This window comes from Macaca nemestrina, chromosome 2, assembly GCF_043159975.1.
Source record: "Macaca nemestrina isolate mMacNem1 chromosome 2, mMacNem.hap1, whole genome shotgun sequence".
In the NCBI taxonomy this organism is placed as follows: domain Eukaryota; kingdom Metazoa; phylum Chordata; class Mammalia; order Primates; family Cercopithecidae; genus Macaca; species Macaca nemestrina.
The window spans coordinates 160,488,392-160,511,585 of NC_092126.1; the positions used below are offsets into that span (position 1 = coordinate 160,488,392).

Below are 23,194 nucleotides of genomic sequence, written 5' to 3' on the forward strand. Positions count from 1 at the left end.
CCATGCAGGGGCCACAGGAGGAGGCACCAGGGCAGTCAGGAGGCCAAGGGAGCAGGGCTGTTTATTGTGGTTTGTGCGAGAAGGAAGGGTAGCAAGGCAGCTGCTTGGCTGGTTTGAAGCATGTCTTTGCGCTGGCTCGGTATGTAGGGGCTGTCCCAAGTTGCCTGGGACCCCGGTGCCTGTCCCTGGGGTGGTGAGGGCAAGGGATTGTTGTCAGCAGTGGACTCTGGGTTGGTTGGTCTGTGTGTGAAAGGCACACCCTAAGGCAAGTTGTTTACTGTCTCTGGGAATTGGCTTGTCTTGGGAGGCACCAACTCTCTGGGGCCTTGGATGTGAAAGCATGAGAATATCAAGACAGGCTTAGCAAAGAGTACCGTGTTCCAGTTAGACGACAGGAGGAATAAATGAGCAGTATGTGAGGTAATGGATTTGCTGATTAGCCCAATCAGCCATTCCACATGGTGGATATGTGACATCATCACATCACTTTGCACTCACCCCATAAATATATGCAATTATCATTTGTCAGTATCTTATTTATTTATTTATTTATTTATTTATTTATTATTTGAGACAGTCTAGCTCTGTCACCCAGGCTGGAGTGCAGTGGTGCTATGTTGGCTCACTGCAACCTCTGTCTCCCGAGTTCGTGATTTTTCTGCCTTAGCCTCTTGAGTAGCTGAGATTACAGGTGCGTGCCACCACGCCCAGCTAATTTTTGTATTTTTAGTAGAAATGGGGTTTTGCCATGTTGGCCAGGCTGGTCTCGAACTCCTGACCTCAAGTGATCCGCCCGCTTAAGCCTCCCAAAGTGCTGGGATTATAGGTGTGAGCCCAATATTTGATTTAAAAAGATGTGTTTAATGTACCAACATGCATTTTTGGAATAAAAGGACAAAATATGTTTAGTTCACCATCATTAATTTTAAAACTGAGACTGGGTTCTGGAGCCTCAGGAGTCCCGAGCTGCCTGGGGAGGAGAACAGACCTTGGAGGAGGAATCCTGCCTGGCTGCTCTGAGACTTGGCTCCTGTCTGTGAAATGGGGACACTGACCCCTCGCTTGCAGGGCTCTTGCGCGGACTCAGTGAGATGACATGTCGGAAACCTCCCGCTCAGGTCTGGCTGCCAGGAGCATCTCAGTACACCACAGTTTTTAGATTTTGTGTCCCTTTTAAGAAAAATAACTTTAGGGGCCCTTACAGATTCTGGTCCTGGGGTCTTCCTTCCCTGTTTCAAAGGAAAAGGAAAGAAAATGTTTTCAACTTAGGCAACACAAGCCACAGGGACGGGTGAAAGATCTATCACCAGCTGGTACACTGAGGAACTGGGAGGGAGGAGTTGGGGGCTTCCAGGGACGCTGACAGGCTGTGCCTTCCTTTCTCCTCCCTGGGCCTCTTTTACTGTGTTTCTTGTAGGGGATAGAGGACTCCCTCAGGATGGAGGGCTTAGGGCTAGAGTCCCCTCTGTGTGGGATTAGGAAGTCAGAGTTTGCAGGGCCACCATTCTGGCCTGAAATGCCTTCCAGAGCAGAGGCATCAAAGGCCTCTCTTCCCCAGGAGCGGGCCCAGCGCCCTCAGGGTGTGCTCAGAGGTCAAAGGGGGCAGGCCTGAGAGACGACTGGAAGTTGGGGCCTGGACCCCTGTCCTGCACCCTCCTAAGGCACACACCCAGGCCTCACGCCCCTCCCCTGCCTTCCTCCTGGGCTGGGGGAGGGTGCAGTTAGAGCACAGAAGGAGGATAGCAACAGAAAGAGGCAGCATCCTCGGCCCTCCAGTGCCAGGGCCTCTTTGTCCCCTGCCCAGCAGCCGTGTGGAGCCCCCAGCACTCTTGCTGGCTGGCAGCCCTCTCGGGCCCAAGGAGCCCCAGGCTGGGCCCTGGCCGCAAACCCTGCCTCTGCTCCCTCATGGAGGTCTGTCTTGGTCCGTTCAGGCTGCTCTAAGAGAATACCAAAGACCGGGAGCTTACAGACAGCAGCACTGTATTTCTCATGGTTCTGGAAGCTGGCAGTCTGGGATCAGGGTGCCAGCATGATCAGGGTCTGGCAAAGGTCCTCTTTCAGGTTGCTGACTGCCACCTTCTTATATCGTCACAAGGTGGCGAGCAGAAAGCGAAGAAGCAAGCTCTCGTGTCTCTTCTTATAAGGGCACTAATCCATTCGTGAGGGATCCACCCTTGTGACCTCATTATCTTTCACCAAATACCATCACATTGGGCATTAGGATTTAATGCAGCCAGGTGCAGTGGCTCATGGCTGTAATCCTAGCACTTTGTGAGGCCAAGGTGGGTGGATTGCTTGAGCCCAGGAGTTTGAGACCTGCCTGGGCAACATAGTGAGACCCTGCCTCTACCAAAAAAAAAAAAGAATTAGCCAGGTAGGGTGGCACACTCTTGTAGTCCCAGCTACTTGGGAGGCTGAGGCGACAGGATCCCTTGAGCCTGAGAAATCGAGGCTGCAGTGAGCCTTGATCATGCCACCACACACCAGCCTGGGCAACAGAGCAAGACCTCTTCTTAAAAAAATGAAGAAAAAAAATGTAATGTATGAATCTGGGAGACACAAAGATTCAGCCTATAGCAGGGTCTTCCTCCTCTGCCTGTCTCCCCAGCATCCTGTTTGCTGACATCGAGGGCTTCACCAGCCTGGCATCCCAGTGCACCGCACAGGAACTGGTCATGACCCTCAACGAGCTCTTCGCCCGCTTCGACAAGCTGGCCGCAGTGAGTCCCCCTGAGCCGGGGCTAGGGTGGCCCGACCTGGGCTGTTGAGGGAGGCTGCAGTGGTCGAGGACCTGCTAAACCCCAGGGATGGGCATATGCCTGGGTGTACCCTGCTGGGTAGAGCCTGCTGGTGATGGGCAGGGGGCCCCTCAGGCTGTGGCTGTGTCCTCACGCCCTACCTGGGTGCTGGAGACACACTCAGCTGGAGTTGCTTTCAGCACTGTCGCTGACCACAAGCGAGAGCGTAGGGAGCCCTCCATGCCTCCATCTGTGGAAGCGGGTGGTGAGGCTGCTGGTCACACTGCCCAAACCCTCAGGGGAATATGCTCTTTGTCTGGGGGCACATTAGGTGCCATCAAGCCACATTCCTGATGAGATTGGCCAGACTGATAAGAGAATGAGTCTAAGTCCCCAGCTGGCCTGCAGGCGGCTGTGTGCCATTCCCTAGAGGCATCCAGAAAGAGGACTCTTAAACGTTTGGATAAATTGGAAGTAACACTCCATGGCAGGGAGTGGTGAACTACACGTTCATTCCTTAGGCCCCTATTCACCCCTCCGTTATCCTTTCCCAGCTCTAGGCCTTTGTAGAGTGATTAAATGTCAGTGGCCACTGACAGGTAGACACATTCCCCTTGGCCCACACAGGACAGCAGGCCGGGTTATTGATGAGAGAGGCTGGTGCCATCGGAGCCAGTGCCAGGGCCTCTCTGGGGGCTTCCGTGGTGGGGCACATGTACTCACCTGTGAGTTTCATCACTGAACTGAATGAGGTGAATAGTACCTGCTTGGCACTTGAGTCTCAAACGAGTCCAGGCCACACGGGCACTTGAATCCCTGCTTCCCAACTACCTTTGGGATCCAGAGCTGGACCGCTCATAATTGAGGATTAGTGATATTCCATCACAATCCCACTTACAGATTGATGGTGGCCTGCAGGTGGCCCCATGGCACCTGTCACTCAGCAGCAGCTCTGTTGGTTTCTTGGCACTCTTGCTTGCTAGTTTAGCAAAATTCTTTTTGGATAAAAATCTCAGGCTGAGAGTCAGCCAGCTTTTGGTTAAAGCTCATTTCTCCCTGCTTCAGTGTTTTTGTAAAAGGAGGAGAATCAGGCAACTTTTGATAGAATCTCAAGCAATGAATCAGAGTGACTCTTGGGGCATGGAGGGGACCAGAGACCCTTGTACTGGGGCTTGGGGCCTTCCTTAAGCTGACAGGGCCACCCTGCTGGCTGGGCCACAGTTCGACCAGCCAAATTCCTCTTGGGGCTCTGGAGCGGATCTTTAAAAGTGAGCTTCTGAGTCTGGGAGGCTGGAATGCCACTCAGGGCTGCCCAGCCCATCCCTCCATCCCCACAATCCCTCCCTCCCCAACGTCTCCTGATAAGCCTGTCCCGGGACCATGCCGAGTTCCGGCGTGGGCCTGCGCTCACTGCCCTAAAAGGCAAGTTATTCCAAGCACGGGGTGAATCTGTTTGCTTTTCATGTCTTTCCTCCCACTTCTCTTTCCTACTATTTTTAATTTGTAAAATTAATTTGCTTTCCAGGAGAATCACTGTTTACGTATTAAGATCCTCGGGGATTGTTATTACTGCGTCTCGGGGCTTCCTGAAGCAAGGGCTGACCACGCCCACTGCTGCGTGGAGATGGGCATGGACATGATCGAGGCCATCTCGTAAGTGCCCGCCCCCGGGTACCGTCTCCCTCCCTGGGACTGTCCACAGCCCAAGAGACTGACTGACCTGCCGGCTGCCTGGTTGGAGGCAGGGAAACAGTGGGGTGAAACTGTCTCCCAAAGGTGCCCAGCCAAGCTGAGGGTTGGTGTATGCCACCAGACTTTTTGCCTTCTCCAGGATTCCTGTGCCCTACAGCAGCCTGGGCAGCTTTTCCCAGAGGAAGTGTGTGGGAAGGGAGGGCTCTGCAGACTCCAGGAGTGGAGGAGAGGCTGGCAGCCGTGTGAGGACCCTGTGCCGTGTGAGGCCCTTGCACTTCCGGGGCCTCACGTTTCCTACAAACACTCAGCCAGGTGTCGAGCTGCTGGTTCCGCTTCTTCCCAGATGTGAAAGGTTGGGCTCACAGGGGTTAGACAACTCCCCAGGGTGCTACCACCAGGCAGGTGGGTTCAAATGCAGGTGGTCCGCTTAGAGAGAATCACCCTGCCTGTGAACCATAGCAAAAAGGCAGTTTGGCCAATTCATGGCTACCACTGGCCACAGAAGGGGCCCTGGTCATTGAAAAACATGGATGGTCTAAGCTTCTGTGACAGCCAAGGGAGCAAGTCAGAGACTTTGGGCTTTACAAATAGCCTGGACAGGGGCAGAGAAAAAAGGCACAGAGGGCAAGGTCAGAGACGGGAGTGTCTGGCCAGGAAGGCGGCCGGGTCCATTGGTTTGGCTCAGTTCTACTCGCAGCACTTGCCAAGTGTCCCCGGCATGCCTGAGCTAGACAGTCAGTCTCCCCAGAAGCACAGAGCCTTAAGGGAAAGAGTCCAGGACTCCTGGTCCTCAGATACGAGGCATGTCATGTGGACACAGTGAGGTAAGGGAGGCAGACTATTGTAGGAGGGTCCAGGAGGGGACAGTTGATTCCACTGAGAGGATCGAGAGAGTTTGCCTGAAGGAGGTGGCCATGGAGTTAAGCCAAAAAGACAGAATGAGCCATTGTCAAGCTAAGCAAGTATCCAAAGGCATTGTGGATGGAAAGTGTTTCAGTAAAGGTATTCTGCTGCAGTATAGGTATTTACCAAGTTGATTCAGGACAAGAGAAATGATGGATGACCACAGTCTCCCCTGCAGTGGGTGTCAGCCTCTTGCTGATGGCGTGGGATGGGGTCAGGGAGTCTCAGTGGTGATCCCACCCACTGGGGCAAGTCAGACTGCTGGTCCCATGGCTGGCTGAGTGCACCCATGCCCCAGGTGTCAGGGAGGGTCTAGGGCCCTAGAAAGTGCAATCTGAATTCATCCATTACGCCACTTCCTGGCACCTGCACCCTCTCCTGCAAATGCTGGGAAGGTTCCCATGGGCCTCAGACACGCACCTGGAGATGTATGGCTTTCTTCCCACTCTGCCTCCACTGCTTGCCTAGCATGAGGAGTTATAAGTGCACACGGAGGGCCTGCCCTGTCTATTGGGGCCTCCCAGATATGGATACGTGGTGCGTATGGCCGGTACCAAGCTTTCCTCTAGGGCATGGAGCACCCTAAGCCTCTGCTCCTGCCCAGGCTCCCCTTCCCTCCTGAGCAGGGCATACCCTTGAAACCTGGGTAACCACCTTTTGCCATCACCCTGCTAACATCTTGGAAGCAGCAGTATGGATAAATCCAATAAACAGATAATCCAAAAGCCATTTCTGCCTTACCCACAAGAGCATTATACATATAGGGTGTGGAGTGGTGGTAACTTCCCCGTTTAATTCAAGTTGGCCCTAACATGCATTTGCATTTTTCCAATCACAATTTAATTGACAGGGCAGTGCTGGCCAGAGGTGCCCTCCTGGAGGGGAAGCAGCAGGGCTCTGGGTTTTAGTGTGGCGCCGCGCCACCTTGTGGCCAAGTCGGGAACAGCCCCGTTCACAGCCGACTGCACCTGCTGCCCACCCCAGGGCCCTTCAGGCTGAACATTCTTGGACTCTAGGGCTGGATGGGAGAAGGAAGACTCTTTGACCCCTGCACCTTCACCCTTCCCTGCACCTGCAGCCTCACCCCCACTCTGTGTGCCCAGCCTCCAGCCTTCTCCCAGCCTTACCCCTGCTCCATCCCCAGGTTGGTCCGGGAGGTGACAGGGGTGAACGTGAACATGCGTGTGGGAATTCACAGCGGGCGAGTACACTGCGGTGTCCTTGGTCTAAGGAAGTGGCAGTTCGACGTCTGGTCTAACGACGTCACGCTAGCCAACCACATGGAGGCTGGCGGCAAGGCGGGGTGAGTGAAGGCTGTGGGTGGCTCAGGGCCCCAACCTGGGTTCCCACTCAAGCCCACCCAGGGTGACCATCCTGCAGAGGCGAGGTGGGGCAGGGTGGTGTGGGCAGGATGGGTAGCAAGCACCTGGTGGGGCTGGGGTGAGCATAGTGGAAGTAGAAATTCCTCTACTTGCCAAATCTCCTGTGCCACCATTGGTCAGTTGTGGGAGCATCATGTCACCCTTCCCTGAGCCTTGGCCCAGAAGATATTGAGCCAAACTGTAGTGGCTGGTGAGGTGTGATAGAGTTCTGGAGGAGGGAGGAAGCACAGATAGTTTCTGGGATGACTAGACCATAAAGGAGGCAGGACTGGGAGGGGTGAGGCAGGTGGGGTGGGAAGAGCCTGCTGCTAGGCAGAGGGAACACAGCAAGGCGAGGCACAGGTGTGGGAAACACAGCATTTCCAAGGAATGGGAGAAGAGCAGATGGCCTTTTAGGGATGGCTAGGAGAAACAGCGCCTGTGTTCAGAAGGCATGAGTGCCAGGCTTGTGAATTTGGACTCCATCCTGTCGCGTGCAGGAGCCATTGCTGGCTTCTGAGCAGGAGTGTGAGGCTTGCAAAGTTTGCAAGACTGGTGGCCATGTTCTCTTGGGCACACTAATGTAGCGGTCTGTGCCAGGATGTTCAGTGTGAGATAGTATGGTTGCAGTGGACACGAGAGCCCACTTGATAGTAATGGAGGGTACCATGCAAGGTTGAGGTTAGGATTTGAGCAGAGCTTGGGGCCCTAGGGTTTCAATTGTGATGAATCCACTAATTGCAGTTTGGTTTTTCACGGGAGCTGACATTCTGACTTTGCATTTTTTGCCTTCTCCACCCTGATCCCTGCCCTGCTGTAGACGCATCCACATCACCAAGGCTACACTCAACTACCTGAACGGGGACTACGAGGTGGAGCCAGGCTGTGGGGGCGAGCGCAACGCCTACCTCAAGGAGCACAGTATCGAGACCTTCCTCATCCTGCGCTGCACCCAGAAGCGGGTCTGTGGGCGGGGGGGGGGGGGGCGGGGGCCGGGGGGCTGAGGGGCTCCCTTCCTCCAGGGAGGAACATGTTCGTGGCCTGCTGCTTTCTTCTCTTTCCTTGAGTGAAGTCATGAATTTCTTATGCCGTTGTGGTTCCTGCATCTTAAAAAGGACCCCGGCAGTTAGGCCTTGCAAAAAGGATGGTAAAGAGGGAATCTTTTAATATTGCTTCTTTTGCAAAAATGCAACAGACCTCAAATTAGCAACAAGACATCAAAAGTCCACAAGCTGGAGATCAGCATCAAGGGAGTCTGTGGATACCATATGTTTTATCTCCATCTCTCTCCTTTTCATTTGCCTTTTACTGGGTGGACACTTGTCCTAATCTCTTCCCTCTCTGATCCATAGATGGGAGTTCATCTCCACATGTGCCTATGTATCTTTGTTTCTTGAACCTATTTTCCCCTTTCCCTTTCTAGTCTCTTTCTTTTTCCCCCTTTGTCTCAGCCCACACTTGCTGAAATATAAAGTTAAATTATTAGCAGACTCCAGTGTTCTATTTTTAATAGTGTCATGTTCCATGTTCTTAATTTTTAAAGCAAATCAAGAGAACATTTTCTATTTCTTCCTAAACTAAAATGCCTTTTACTTATGAGTCTTTCTTTTGAATTTATCTGTCGGTCAGTGCCCTTTGATAGAGAAAAGCTTCCTCATTTCTCTTCCTAAGAAGTGAAATGAAAGACAAAATTAAGCTGTGAGAAGAGTTCAGAGAGTCTAGGATGACAGCAAAGGCGATGTTTAAAGGGCAGCAGGCAGGGCTGTTGAGGGCAGGTGCCCGTGCCGAGAGGGACATCAGAGGGACACCGTATCCTACTGTGCAGTGCCCCAGGGGACAGATCCTGGCTGCAGGGGCTCTTCATGGGAGCTGTGTCAGACCCCCCACAGGCACCAGGAAGAGGGACGGGAGATTCAGGGCCCTGTGGGGACAGTTCCTCATGGTTTCCTTGACACGTTTGTAAGCGTTGGCCAGTTCCTTGGCCACAGTATCAGTGAACTGGGTCCTCCGGGCTCTTTCCCACATCTCTCCTCTCGGCGCCTGGGTCGCAAGGCCTCCCACAGCTTCCTGTCCTAGACCCTGAGTTCTGGCTCTTGGTTCTTCTAGCTGGACAAGTGGTCCAAAAAGGATGAAATGGAGACAGAAAGAGTGACAGGCACCCCCACCAGCAGTGTCAGCTGAAGCAGGCTGTGTGTTCCCACCGTCACCTTATCTGACAAGGGAGGGAGTTGAGGGGAGAGTTGCCTCAGGTCTCCAGCTCTCTTGCACCCATTTGGATGGATAGACAGACAGATAGACAAGATCCTGGGGAGTGTGTTGGCCCATAGACTGAGACTCCGTTTGTGTATTTGTACAATGCCTGTCAGCTCTTGAATCTCATAACTTCACTGACCCAAACCTCTTTGGAAGTGCCCTCTTGGGCCCCAGGTGAGTCCTGGTGCCCTCTCTGTTATAGCATATTTTGGTCTCTGTTATAGCATATTTTGGAGAAGTTGAGCAGAGGTTGTGATCCCAAGTCTCCTCTCCCTCTGGCACCCCCTGGGCACCTTCAGATCAGGCCCCACCCACCCTTGAGGCTATAGCTAGAGCCCTACCCTGCCCTGAGCCCTGGCCTGCCCATGAGCAAAGCCTGACATGACACCACAGCCTGCCAGAGACCAAGTTGGGAGGCGTAGGCACGAGTTGGCCTGGCTGCCTGGGAGACCCAAGCTCAGCCCTCGCTGATCGCCCTGCCCCCCGGACTAGGGTGAGGAAGCACACTGCGGGCAGCCGGGCGCGACAGCTCAGGCCTTTGGGAGCCTAGGCCATCCAGAGGAGAGAAGGGCACCCAGGATGGAATCTTATAGTCAAACTTATAGGGAGAACTCTTTGCAAATGGCAGATGTTCCCAAGCCCTTTGCTTTCTCACAAGACCAACTCTCATCATCTTTTGCCACTCCCACCTGAGCCAGCCAGGGCTGGCAGTAGGGAGTTTGGAGGGATCCAGGATGCTTGCCTGGGATGTTCCAGGATCCGGGCAGAGCTCTGGGCTCCAGGGCTTGCTGAGAGGAAAGGGCAGCTGCCTTAGCCCCTTACCTGGCCAGGTACCGTGTTTGGGGGAGGGTGAGGAGCTCACCACTTGGACTCGTTAGGTGACCCTGCCTGCAGGCTGATGCATCTGTGTTCATCTCCCAGAAAGAAGAGAAGGCCATGATCGCCAAGATGAACCGCCAGAGAACCAACTCCATCGGGCACAACCCACCTCACTGGGGGGCTGAGCGCCCCTTCTACAACCACCTGGGTGGCAACCAGGTGTCCAAGGAGATGAAGCGGATGGTGAGTGGCTGGTGGGGCAGTCTGTGGGCAATACTCTTCAAGGCTAGGGCCTTCTGTGGGCGCGAGGCCCACACCAGACACTTTGTGTTGCCCAAGGGAATCTGGGGAGCCAGACAAGGAAATGGAAGTGCGGTTTACCCCAACTTTGACTAGGAGTAGGGCACCTGCTTCTGGCCCCAAGCTCTTCCCACCACCCCATGGCATGCCTCATTAGGCTTTGGAACAGACTAGCAGCACCCCTTCCTCCCTCCCTCTTGGCAGAGCTCGCGGCATAGCCTGGAAGCAGGCATGTCTGGCTAGACTCGGCCAGCTGTCTCTTGGCACTGTCTGGTGAGGCCCTGGGGAGTTGGGTGGGCACCAGCTTGTCATACCCTCTTCCAGCACCTCCTGCATTTCCCAGGCAAGTGAAACCACATCTTTTGGTTGAGTTGCTCAGAAACTATCCTAGTGCTTTCTGGGAAGTGCCAGGTGGTGGTCCCCTTTGCCCTCTGTGCTGAGAAACACCCCCCACTAATGCCAGCCTTCCAGTGGGAGCACAGGGCCTGAGCAAGTCGGGGAGGCCATGGTTGGGTGTCAGCCCCACCTCCAGGGACCTGCACACACCGGGACAGGTGAATTCAGGATGCACTGCCTGGGCTCTGACAGCAATGACAGGAAGATGGATTCGGTGGGAAGAGGAGGAAGGAGCCACGTTGCCGTGGTGGCGTTTTCTCTCCTTCTGTCTGAGAGCTTGGCTTCTGCCCCTCAGGCATGCTGCTCAGCTCAGGGGCACCAGGTTCCCAGATGGGAGTCACCCACGCCAGGAAGGGCCGAGGGATGGCACAGGGACTCTGTGTGTGTGTCTGTCTTTGTGTGTGTGTTTCTGTGTGGCCACTTAGCAAAGGAGGGGCATGTTGCACAAGTAGCTCTAAGTTTGGGCTCTCTGGAGCAGACTCGGTTGAGGTTGTGGCAGAAGGGATCAGAGGCGGACTCCGTGGACATCCAGCGGAGTCAGCAGACAAGAGCCAGGAGCCTGGAGGAGGGGACAGGCAGGGACCCAGTCGCTCTGCTCCTTATTAGCCAACGAGTAGCAGATGATATAAGTTTAAGGAAAATGTACAGGAGGAAAAGTGAATTGAGCCAAGACCCCCATTTAACATTTTGACAGCAGAGACACCTCTGGAGGGGGGGCCCTGGGTTACCAGACAGCAGAGTGGAGAAACCTGGCCTTCCCCAGGGCTCCAAACCTGACTTTCCACAGACCTGGTCAGTGTCACTAAAGGCTCCAGCCACCACCCTCCCTCCCCTGAGCAAAGAGCAGTTGGCGACCCTTCCCATTGTCATCCCAGCCCTTTGATAGTCTCCTGGAGACTCTGTACCCACATGGTTAGGGCAGCCAAGAGTTTGAAACCAGCCTGGGCAGCATAGTGAGACCCCAACTCTACAAACAATAACAAGGAAAACTAGCTAGGCATAGTAGCATGCTCCTTCAGTCCCAGCTATTTGGGAGGCTGAGGCAGGAGGATGGCTTGAGCCCAGGAAGTTGAGGTTGCAGTGAGCCATGATCACTGCACTCCAGCCTGGGGGACAGAGCGAGACCCTATCTCAAAATAAAGATAAGGGAGAAAGGGGGAAAGGGGGAAGGATTGAGAGCAGGGATAGCAAAGAGGGGCAGGAGAACCGACAGAGAGGAGGCATGGAGCATCGAGCAGGAAGTGGAGGGGAAGCTGGGGAGTAGGGGAGGGAGATGGGGAGGAAGGGAAGGCAGAGAGGTGGCCGGGGAAGGGCAGGGAGCAACCAGCAGGGAGGCAGGACTGGTGGTGAGAGATTCTGTCTGTTTAGAATTCTTGGAAAGTTATTTTTTAGTGATGTTTGATATAAGCTGTATCTTTAGTTATCTTGAAGTCTTAAAGGAGATAGTTTGGACTGTAGGCACTGGGGTGGCAGATATATTGTTCATCATTAGGACAAGGAACTTTGGAAGAATTCAGTCAGGACTGTCATGGCGAAGGGACAGTCTCTGGAGAAGGAGGCTGCCAGGAAGTCTCCTCCATGGCGTTCGTCGCTTTGCCCAGCAGGGAGGGGAAGGAGTGCAGAAGAACAGGGCTGTGGGAACAGAGGCTCCTGTCCTGGCTGGGCCCGGTGTCCCCTGAGGGGACCACCAGCAATGACCAGCCTCTGGGCGCCACTCCAGCATGGCCAGTGGGAATGTCTAGGCTGGGGATGGAGGCAGGTTCTGCAGCTGCCACGAGGGCCACTGGGCTTTCCGTGCTCCACGTGCCTGGAATCGTGGAGAGAGATCCACAGAAGGCAAGCTTTCACCCTGAGCTGCCCATACTGGATGAGTTCTATGAGAAATAGTCCACTGAAGGGGGGATGGGGGCCCGGGAGCACATAGTAGTGACCGAGAGCTGTTAGAAGGTTTGAACTCGGAGTCAGCAGTGCCTCTTAAATCTTTTTCCAGCTTTTACCCAGCTTCTAAAACACAGTGATGAGCCGTGCTGGTTGATGCTTAGGCACTTGTGTCATAAGGTCTTTAAGGTTATTTATTAATAAAAAGGTTGCCAGTGGGAGGACACATGTGGGCTCGAGCTCCCCTCACCAAACCCAGGAATGGCCAGTAGGGTGGGGCCCGGGTGCTGCATGAGGGAGTGTAGGCAGACTGGGAGAGGCCAAGTAGCCGCTGTCCTGGAACTGTTAGAGTAAGTAGGCGGCGGGATTTGAGCCCAGTCCACTCCGTTGTGTTCTTAACAGTCCCCCTGCCATGGTTTGTGGACCAGTGTTATCTGTCCTGTTACCAACTTGCCATACTGACCTGGCACTGAGCTCTCCACACCAACATGACAAGCAGTGTGGTAGCATGGTCCCGGCCCCCCACTCAGCACAGGAAGAAAAACTGGGTCCCCTGCACCAGCCTCAACAGATGACCAAAGGAGCATCGGGAAAAGCCAGAACAGGCTTATTCACAACATTTCGGCCTATTTTTGAGTCGTAAAGACCAGCGTGCATGTAATATAGCTCAGTTCTTCTCGGTTCTATAGTAGAATTTTTACCAGCTCCTGGGATGGAATTGAGTGGGCCAGCCCCTTGCAGGGGGTCTTCCGTGGGAAGCTCGCCTGTCCAGCTCTCCCCGCTGCCCGCCATGCCTGTGCTCTGAGGGATCCTGGGAGCATCAGGCACAGGCCTGCCCCCCGGAGGGAGTGCTCACTTGAGTGACATCTATGCCTCCAGCCCAGGGCTGGGATGGTGACGTGGGACCACTTTATAGCCTGGAGGGAGAGCCTGGCCATTCTCAGAGGACAAGGAGAAGGGTGCAGTTTGCCTAGGCAGACAACTACCAGGCCATCCTGGGCTGGCGCTGGCAGCCTGGGAGGAGCTCAGAGCCCATAGTTGGTCACTTGGAGGTGACTGCAGAGGCTGCTGAGGCTCCCCGGAGCCCTCAGCTGGGGGTAGAGCTGGGGGTAGAGTCTCTGTGCCACCAGGGCCCCAGGTCTGTTTCAATCCCTGATAGCCCTGGCTCATGGAGAGGAACATAAATCCCTCTTTTTGTATTTTCAAACTGTGTCCTCATTGGGAATGAAGAGGGGTGTGTTCATTTGGATTTTGGGTTCACCCAGTGTTTGCCGAACTCTTGTTTGCCCAGCAGAGTGCTCCACACTGCCAGGGAAGGGACAAACGGAGGGAGGAAGGAAGGAGGTCCTGAGTGACACTCCTCTCTGTGTCCACGCCCTTTGGGAGACTGTAGAGAGATGAGCTGCAGCCTTTTAGAAGCCTCTGAGCTTTGGGTTCTCTCTGTTCTCATTCTCTTCTCTTTCTCTCTCTATCCTCTTTTAGGGCTTTGAAGACCCCAAGGACAAGTGAGTAATATGCCCTTCCTTATTCCTGCTCCCAGGTCTAGGGGATATCTCCCAATCCACCTTATCATTTGGTTTCTCCACACTCCATGGAAAATGACCCCTCTTGCAGTCTTCGCTGAGAGTGAATGGAGCCCCCCCTAGCCGTCAGGTGGTCAGCAGCAGCCCCAGACAGGCTAGGGCAGCCCAGGAACCCAGGCCACCCAGCAGAAGGACAGGGCTCAGCACTGCCCATTTTATCTCCGTGACATGCACGTGCATGTGTGCACACACGTGGGCTCCCTCAGGAAAGTGCAGACCTTACACACTGGTCAGCAGCGCCTGGCATCCAGTGCCCCGAGGCAATGCCCACATCTCCCTCCTTCACTTCCGGTTCTCATGACTGTCAGAAATTCCACTCCAGGACTGGGCTTTACCCTGAGAAACAGGGTGTTGAAGGTCAGCACTCAAGTCTACATGAAACCTGCTTCTCAAGAGTGCCCTGAGCTGGGTGAAAGAAACCAGGTGGGCCACAGTCCCCGTGGCAGAAACCCGCAGAAACTCTCGCTGCCCGATCTAGGGCTTCTTTTCAGGAGGATAGCAGAGCTGGAGGGTAAAGAGCAAAGCCTGTTAGCTGTAGGGAAAGTCCAATTAAACCATCAATGGTAGCTCACATTGTTATGCTAATATAATATGTTAACAGAGTCAGAAAAGCCTATTGTCAACAACCCCCTTAAGCCGGAAGGGCTGAGACTTGGGCAGTTGTCTGTTCACCTGTGCAGTTGTTAAGAGCTTAGGCTTCTGGTCTCAGTCTCAGCTCCCGCTGCCCTGATTGGGCTGATGGTGGACAGCTGCCGGGCCTCTCTGAGAGTCTGGGGGGATGGTCGGAAGAGCCAGCCCTCTGCTGGTGCCCCTGTGGTCAGCCTGTCTCACGCCCGTGGCTTCTGCTCCCCAGGAATGCCCAGGAGAGTGCGAACCCTGAGGATGAAGTGGATGAGTTTCTGGGCCGCGCCATTGACGCCAGGAGCATTGACAGGCTTCGGTCTGAGCACGTCCGCAAGTTCCTCCTGACCTTCAGGGAGCCTGACTTAGAGAAGAAGGTACAGCACCCTGGGTGGGAAGGAGGCCCCTGTACTGAATCAGGACCAGGAGGAGGAGGGCAAGGAAACAGTACAGCTCCGTCCCGCCCCCAGCACCATGGAAGGGGTGGCCTCAGTTTCCCCAGCTCTGATGCTGCGCTGCCTAGGAAGATGTGAGTTCTAGGGAGGCTTCCCTGGTTGGAAGGGATACATCTTAACTTCTCTGTGCTTTAGTTTCATTATCTAGAAAATGGGGCAGTTAACATTCCCACTTCATAGGGTTATAGTGAGGATGAAATTAATTTCTTTTTTTTTTTTTTGAAACGGAGTTTCACTCTGTTGGCCAGGCTGGAGTCCAGTGACTTGATCTTGGCTCACTGCAACCTCCTCCCGCTGGGTTCAAGTGATTCTTCTGCCTCAGCCTCCTGTGTAGCTGGGATTATAGGCACCCTCCACCACTCCCGGCTAATTTTTGTATTTTTAGTAGAGATGGGGTTTCACTGTGTTGGACAGGCTGATCTTGAACTCCTGACCTCAGGTGATCCACCCACCTCAGTCTGCCAAAATGCTAGGATTACAGGCATGAGCCACCATGCCCAGCAGAGTTTCTATGTATGACACAGTATCTGTCGCATAGTAGGCGTTCGGTGCATATTCGTTGCTATTTGCATTATTGTTATTATCATTGTTGATGGATAGCCCAACTGCTTTGTCACACTGAGACCTCAAGGTGGTAAAGTTGGCAGGGATAGTCAAGATCTCTTTGTTGCATTTCCTCACATTGTGAATGAGAAAGCTAAAGCCCAGAGTGGTTGGGGCACCTGTTTTCGGCCACCCAGTGAAGCAGCGACAGAGCTGGAGCCAGACCCCAGTCCAGTCAGTTCTCTTTGCACTACGTGGCAGCGTCTCCCCAGGGTTCAGTTAAAGTGGACTTGGGGTATGCTCATCAGCATTCAACCAGACAAGCACACTGAATCAGCGAAGCGGAGCTGTGGAAAGGGACCAGCAGTGTATGGACCTGACTTGGGTGTTACTCTGGGTGACTGTGCCAGCCCAACCTCCATCAGTGTGGCTGATTGGTATCATGGGAGGAGCTGGGGTGAGGAGCCTCAGATGTGACTTTGGACAAGTCTTGTTGAGCTCTCTGAGGCCCAGCTTGCTCATCTCTGAAGAAGAAATGACAGCCGTTATATTCTGACTTCCCGGGCTGTTGTGGGGGTGCTAGATGAGGCCTGTAGACACCTGGCATGTTTCCTAGCGGGTAGATGGTGTGCAGTCATGTACAGCCGTGATCAGTGTGGATTACTCTGAAGGTGACCCACCTGCAGAAGGTTTCAGATCCCTCTCAACTGCCCTCTCCAAAGGCACCACCGTCTGGTGATCTGGAATGGTTTCCTGGGGTCTAAGTCTGGCTCTGGTCCTCGGGTCTTCCCTGTTGTGGGAGTGGGCCGCACAGGTGACCAGCCCTGAGTGGCTGCCCTGGGTGTGTGGGATTGACAGGGCTGGAGTGGACTGGGCCAGGTGTCTTGGCCCTTCTCACCATGCCCGTCTCCTCTCAGTACTCCAAGCAGGTAGACGACCGATTTGGTGCCTATGTGGCGTGTGCCTCGCTCGTCTTCCTCTTCATCTGCTTTGTCCAGATCACCATCGTGCCCCAGTGAGTATCCCCAGCCCTCTTGGGCTCCTTCCTCTGGCTGCAGGGAATCCCAGGGTTGGGAGGGGGTGGTCATTTAGGAGAACAGAGCAGGGAGTCTGGCCTACACTTGCTCAGGCAGGGAGAGAAGTTTCTGAGTGTGCCCTCAGTGGGATAGGAAGCCAGGGCTCTGACCTCTTTGGGTAGGAAGATGATGTGCTCATTCCAGGATGGGCGACTTCTCACCGGTCGCTGCTTAGCTGTACGAGAGATGCTTTTTTTAGGGGGAGGGAGACAGAGTCTCACTCTGTTGCCCAGGTTGGAGTGCAGAGGCACCATCTTGGCTCACTGCAACTTCCGCCTCCCGAGTTCAAGCAATTTTCCTGCCTTAGCCTCCTGAGTAGCTGGGAATACAGGCACCCACCACCATGCCTGGCTAATTTTTTGTATTTTAGTAGAGACAGGGTTTCACCATGTTGCCCGGGCTGGTCTCGAACTCCCAAGCTCAGGCAATCCACCCGCCTTGTCCTCCCAAAGTGCTAGGATTATAGGTGTGAGCCACCGTGCCTGGTCAAGAGACGCCTTTTTATCACTTAATTGTCTCGTCCCATTAACCCACCCCACCACTGACAGTTGAGTCACCCAAAGTATTCCCTGGGCCACTTTCTGTGTAACCTTTAGTTCTTGGAAAAAAAAATACATATATATTCAAAAGATGCAGGTTTTCTACTACTGTGGATATTTCTAAGAATGGATTTCAAGTTCTGAAAGTATTTCACAAAGAGGTGTTTCTGAACTTTTCTGAGGACTGGCTGTGTCACTGAGAAAGCCTGTGGCTTCTATGGGGGGTACTTTGAAGTATGCAGGGCTTTTGGAAATGAGGTGTTTGTTAAATTGTCATTCACATTAGAGTCTCGCTTGGAAAGAGAAACATAATTGCCTTATGTATGTACACCTATACACATACACCTATACATATATATACACACATACATATAAGTGTATGCATAAATACATATTTTTACTTTTTATTATGTAATTCCTCAAATGCACAGAAAAGTAAAGTAATTAATCAGTACCCATCCCCTAGATAGAATAACTGTTAATATTTTGCAGTGTTTGTTTCATCTATTTTATTCTGATTGTTTTAAAGTAAACTTAGACACAAAGACATTTACCCATAAAAACCTCAATGTACACCTAATTTAAGGACATTTTCCTCCTTAACCCCAATACTTTATATACCAAAAAAATTAACATAAATTCCCTACTATCACCTACTACCCAGTCCATATTCAAATTTCCCAAACTGTCCCCCAAAACGTCTTCTACTTTTAGTTTTATTTGTAGCCAGGATCTACTCAAAATCCACTGGTTGAATTTGGTTGTATCTTCTAAGCCTTGCTTCATCTATGCAGCCATCAAAAAGGATGAGTTTGTGTCCTTTGTAGGGACATGGATGCAGCTGGAAACCATCATTCTTAGCAAACTATCACAAGAACAGAAAACCAAACACCGCATGTTCTCACTCATAGGTGGGAACTGAACAATGAGATCACTTGGACTCAGGAAGGGGAACATCACACACAGGGGCCTATCATGGGGAGGGGGGAGGGGGGAGGGATTGCATTGGGAGTTATACCTGATGTAAATGACGAGTTGATGGGTGCAGCACACCAACATGGCACAAGTATACATATGTAACAAACCTGCACGTTATGCACATGTACCCTACAACTTAAAGTATAATAATAATAAATAAATTTAAAAAAAAAAAAAAGAGTCCCCAAAGCCAGTACCTTCTGTTTTTCATGTTGAAACAATGGTCTTTGAGAAGTTACAAAAGTAGCCGAGAGGGATTCTGTGCGTCCTGCATCCAGTTTCCCCGAATGTTGACAACTTCTGTAACTGTAGTATAATGATCAAAACCAGGAAATCAACACTAAAATGATACTATTAACTCATCTACTGACCTTATTCTAATTCGTCGTTTCCCCCTCACTATCCAGCTTGTGTTCCCGGAGCCTTTTCAGGATCCCGCGTCACATGTAGTTAATTCGTGTCCTCCATCCCCTCCCATCTGTGATAGTTCCTCAGCCTTTGCTTGTCTCTCATGACCTTGGCACTTTTGAGGAGTACCGGCCAATTAATTTGTAGTTTCCATTTGAGTGCGTCTGATGTTTTTTCATGATTAGATTTTGGCAAGGCTCCCACTGAAGTGATGATGTGTCCTTCTCCGTGTACCATAGCAGGAGGTACATGATGTCGACGTGTATTTTATTTTTAACAACATTATTAAAAGAATGAAAAGATCTCCCTTACATTTGTATCTGCCGTGACTCTGTTGGATGCCACAGGTGAAAACCAGGCACTGGCAGCCAGCTCCACTCTGGTTGACACCGGCACTGAGGCTGTGCAGAGCTGGGCTCCTTGTTGGCATAAAACCCCATCTTTCTGTACTGATGTGGACCCACAAGTATCAAGAAACAATCTGGAGGCCGGGCACAGTGGCTCACGTCTGTAATCCCAGCATTTTGGGAGGCCAAGGGAGGTGGATCACTTGAGGCCAGGAGTTCAAGACCAGCCAGGCCAACACAGTGGAAATGCAAAAAATCAGCCAGGCGTGGTGAGGCAAAAATCAGCCAGGCGTGGTGGTGCACACCTGTAATCCCAGCTACTCGGTAGGCTGAGGTGGGAGAATCACTTGAACCTGGGAGGCAGAGGTTGCAGTGAGCCGAGATCACATCACTGCACTCCAGCCTGGGCAACAAAGCGAGACTCTGTCTCAGAAAAAAAAAAAGGCAATCTGGTTTATAATCCTGTTGTAACTGACAGTCCCTGTAGCTTGAGTGCATAGTCCTGCCTCTTTGCTGCTTTTCCTTCTCTGCAGCGTCTTGAGGGCTGGGTCGTCTCAGTTACCTGCCCTGCCTGCAACGGCTTCATTCCCTCCAAGTGGCTTAGACATTGGCAGAGGTCATTCTCTAGCCACCTCCTCTCTAGGAAAGCCTTAAAAGCCACTCTAAAGGTCTTTCTTTTCCTCTGAAGAGAATTCGTTTGTCTTGTTCCGTTTGTTGAAGGCAGCTAAGTGCTGGCTTCCGTGGAGGCCTGGAACAAAGATGCTGTTTGAATCCTCCCTAGAGGTGTTCACCTGCCTCTCACGCCCCCCACTGGCTTTTAACCCCGTAACAACACCTGGCATCTTCAGGCCACTCTTCCTCCCTTGAACAGCCACCTGGTGGTATGGCGGGGTATGTTGTCTCCAGGCCAGCCCTTGCCCCAGGAGGGCCAATGGGAAGTTCCGGATGGAAAGTCACTTACAGCTCTTTTGTCTGAGGGTGGCCACCCGCGGTGGCGCTGAAGGTCACCTGTGATCTGCATCTGAAAGGAGGGGCAGAGGGAAATCCTTGCATTTTTCTTGTTGAACTGGCTAGGAATAGAGGAGCAAAAACTGTGGGACCTGGCAGTCCCACAGACTTGTTTTGGGACCTGGCAGTGGAAAGGGGGTGGGGCTTAGAGATTCTGCCCTTCTAAAGAGACAGTCACCCCTGTTTCTCAAAGAGTGACTGGCTGTGCTGCTGACAAAGGCATTTCTAGAAACGAAGGCCACTGATCCAATCAGCTTTCAGCCTTCACAGTTGTTTATGGAGCCGTGAGTGACGACTTGGAGGGAATCACCAGGTGGTTCTTCCAAGCTAAATGAAGCACATCAGTGAATAGCTGATAACTAGGCAAAATACCTATCAGGTGTCACCTGGTTCTCCATTCAGCTTCCTGTGGGCTGCTGTCCCCACCGGAAGGGGAGGGAACCATACCCTTATGGGGAGGGCTCCAGAATCCACCTGCAAGGCTGGGTAAGCCCGGCTCAGGCAGTCAGTGCAAAAGGCTGGGCAGTGGATTAGGGGAGATGGAGCAACTTCAGGTTCCCTCTCCGGATTTCAGAGCCCAGGCCCTCTGAAGCTGTGAGGATGGGCACGGGGGACCTGTGGCCTGCTTGTCAGGCAGGCCCCCCAGAAGCTGCAGCCCTGCCACCTGAGCCTGGCTTCTCCCTCCCCTCCTCTCTCCCTCCAGCTCTGTATTCATGCTCAGCTTCTACCTGACCTGTTCCCTGCTGCTGACCTTGGTGGTGTTTGTGTCTGTGATCTACTCCTGCGTAAAGGTGAGTGTAGCTGACAGCTGGGTTGCAGCCACCTTCTTCCCGCTTGTCTCAGCCCTGGTAGGGGCCCTACGCAGGGGCCTGAAATGTGAAGGGGCCCAAGTATTGTGCTTGGCAGGGGTGGGAGAGTGCCTGCTGCCAGCCACACCTCTCCATTGGCATTGGCAGCAAGCTCACCTGGAGGTGGGCAAATGGTCCGTGGGAACCTGTTCTTCACTGGCTGCTTTAACTTGCCCTTGGCAAATCTCTGCAACCAGAAGATGCTGTGGCTACTGCGCCTGTTCATGTTATGCACAAGGAAGGAAGGGCGCCTAGCACCAAGCCTGGCACAGAGCAGTGGCCGGTGAATATTTGCTGAGAGAATGGGCGTGGGGGAGGTCTCTCTCGACACACACTTTGGTGCTCCCATGTGCTCTGGAATTTTCCCTGGAGGGGACCTCAGAGATTATAGGTCTTGAGCCACCTAGCACATAGGTGAGGAGTGTGGCCCCAGAGTGATTCGGTGTTTCCAAGCGGGCCACACAGCCGGCTGGTGTTGGCGGCAGAAATGTGGCTCTTGTTCTGAGTTTTTCTCCCATATCTCTTAGGCGTGCTGTGTCCCCTGTCCAGGCTGTGTCCCTCAATGTGACCTGGCTCCGGGTCATTCTGGTCTGTGGTAGAAACCACTTATGTTCCTGTTTGCCGTGCCCATCAGGCCTTTCCCTCAGTTTCTTCACCAGTGGTTTCAGAATTCCCTGACGCACCAGGCTGGCCCCCAGGAAGCACTCATCCCTGGGGCAGATCTGCCTCTCCCACATCTGCTGAGCCTCTCCGACTCCTCCCTGACACTCACTGGGAGCCAAGCCTCTGGGGTGGGCAGTGGGGCACTCAGGTGCAGCCTTGCCATAACTCCCTCCTCTGCAGTGAGCACCATGTCTTCCTTCTGGAGGAACTGGACCTTCATCCCCTCCAAAGTCCCCTTTCTCTCTCCACCCTCCAGAGAGGGCCGTTATTAGTCTGTTAACTGTATAGTCACATCGTGGTCAAGGTCTTGTTGGACTGATTGTCAGAACTGGAAGGGACCTTAGGAATCACCTTCTGTGGTTCACCTCCCCTGCCAGGTGCAGAGGTGGACAGCCAGAGAGGGCAGGGTCAGCCAGAGCCATCGGGCACGTCTGAGAAGCACACCACGCTGAGCCGCGTGCTCCGTCAGTTGCTGGTATTGTAGCATCTGATAGGCTGCATCGTAGGGCTTAACATTAGCTGGTTCCCTGCCTCTCCACTGACCCTCCCTCCTCAAGGCCACATCCTCCTCCCTCCTGCCCCATGTTCAGCCACTCCTGCCTTTTGGTCTTGCAGTTGTCAAGGCCCCCCTAGCCTGCTTTATCCAGAGTGGACAGTTCCACTTCTTCATCCCGTGGCTGTGAAAGGACACGGTATTTTCTCAATAGCCACAAAGTGGAAACAACCCAGGCATCCATTAACAGATGAATAAACAAAATGCGCCGTGTACTGCAGTGGAATGTTATTCCACCACGAAGAGGAATGCAGCGCCGTTTCATGCTACCACATAGAAGGACCTTGAAAACATGACAATGAGTGAAAGAAGCCAGACACAAAAGGTCACACGTGTCATCTGATTCCATTTATATGAAATGCCTAGAACAGGCAAATTCATAGACACAGAAAGCAGACTAGAGATTCCCAGTGGCTGGCAGGCATCATTGCTTAATGGGGTCAGAGCTTCTGTTTGGGGTGATGAGAGGGTTTTGGAAATTGATAGCAATATTGGTTGCACAACATGAGTGTGATTAATGCCACTGAATGGTACACTTACCAATGGTTAAAATGTCAGATTCTGTGTTGTATAAATATTGCCACAATGAAAAGTCACAGCCACCTACAAAAAAAGTACACCATAGTTAAAAGTTATTTTGCTGAACCCCAAAGAGAACATTTCTTTTTAAGTAAGGAACTGAGGCAAAGTCATTCTTTGTTTGTTTGTTTCAGGCACTTAATTAGCCCATTCAAATCAGAATCAAAGCTGTGCATAGTCTGCCATTTTTTAAGCTTGAACCTAAATTTCCTTCCTTTTCTGTTAGGGACTTAGGTGAACCTGAGCTCTACTGATTTCATTCCGTTTGAGTTTCCTGATTTGCAGTCAGTTGTGGAGGAGGGGAAGGATGGGCCCATTTTCCTGCCTGCAGCCACCTTCACTGGCCATTGTTGGTCTCATGAGGTTTTTCCCCACAGTTCAAGTTGAGTTATGAAAATCATCCTGCCTTCTTTTGTTGAATTTGCCTATTTTGTTATCAATGCCAAATTCACTGAGCATGTTCTCAGTTCTTTTGTCTAGCCCAGTGATTTTTGCTGCCTCTGTTCTGTGGAGGCCTCAGTTTCCTTGGGGTGGGGGAGGGGGCTGGTAGATGGAATACTCACCCTCCATCCCCAGGCCACACAAACACCGTCCCCCCAGTCCCATACCATCCAGCTAGGTAGCCTGCTTTTTCCATCTTACAGATAGAAGGC

At 52.6% G+C, this 23,194-nt stretch overlaps 1 protein-coding gene across 1 annotated transcript in view; it reads left to right on the plus strand.

Annotated features, from left to right (window-relative positions):
- Positions 1-23,194, plus strand: part of LOC105470270 (adenylate cyclase 5) — a 165,308-nt gene that overhangs the window by 112,830 nt on the left and 29,284 nt on the right. Inside the window, exons 4-12 of the mRNA XM_071092343.1 lie at positions 2,609-2,720; positions 4,264-4,391; positions 6,478-6,636; positions 7,515-7,656; positions 9,869-10,009; positions 13,823-13,845; positions 14,777-14,921; positions 16,460-16,557; positions 20,602-20,689. Of these exons, the coding sequence (XP_070948444.1) occupies positions 2,609-2,720; positions 4,264-4,391; positions 6,478-6,636; positions 7,515-7,656; positions 9,869-10,009; positions 13,823-13,845; positions 14,777-14,921; positions 16,460-16,557; positions 20,602-20,689 (1,036 nt within the window). The remainder of the gene's footprint in view (positions 1-2,608; positions 2,721-4,263; positions 4,392-6,477; positions 6,637-7,514; positions 7,657-9,868; positions 10,010-13,822; positions 13,846-14,776; positions 14,922-16,459; positions 16,558-20,601; positions 20,690-23,194) is intronic.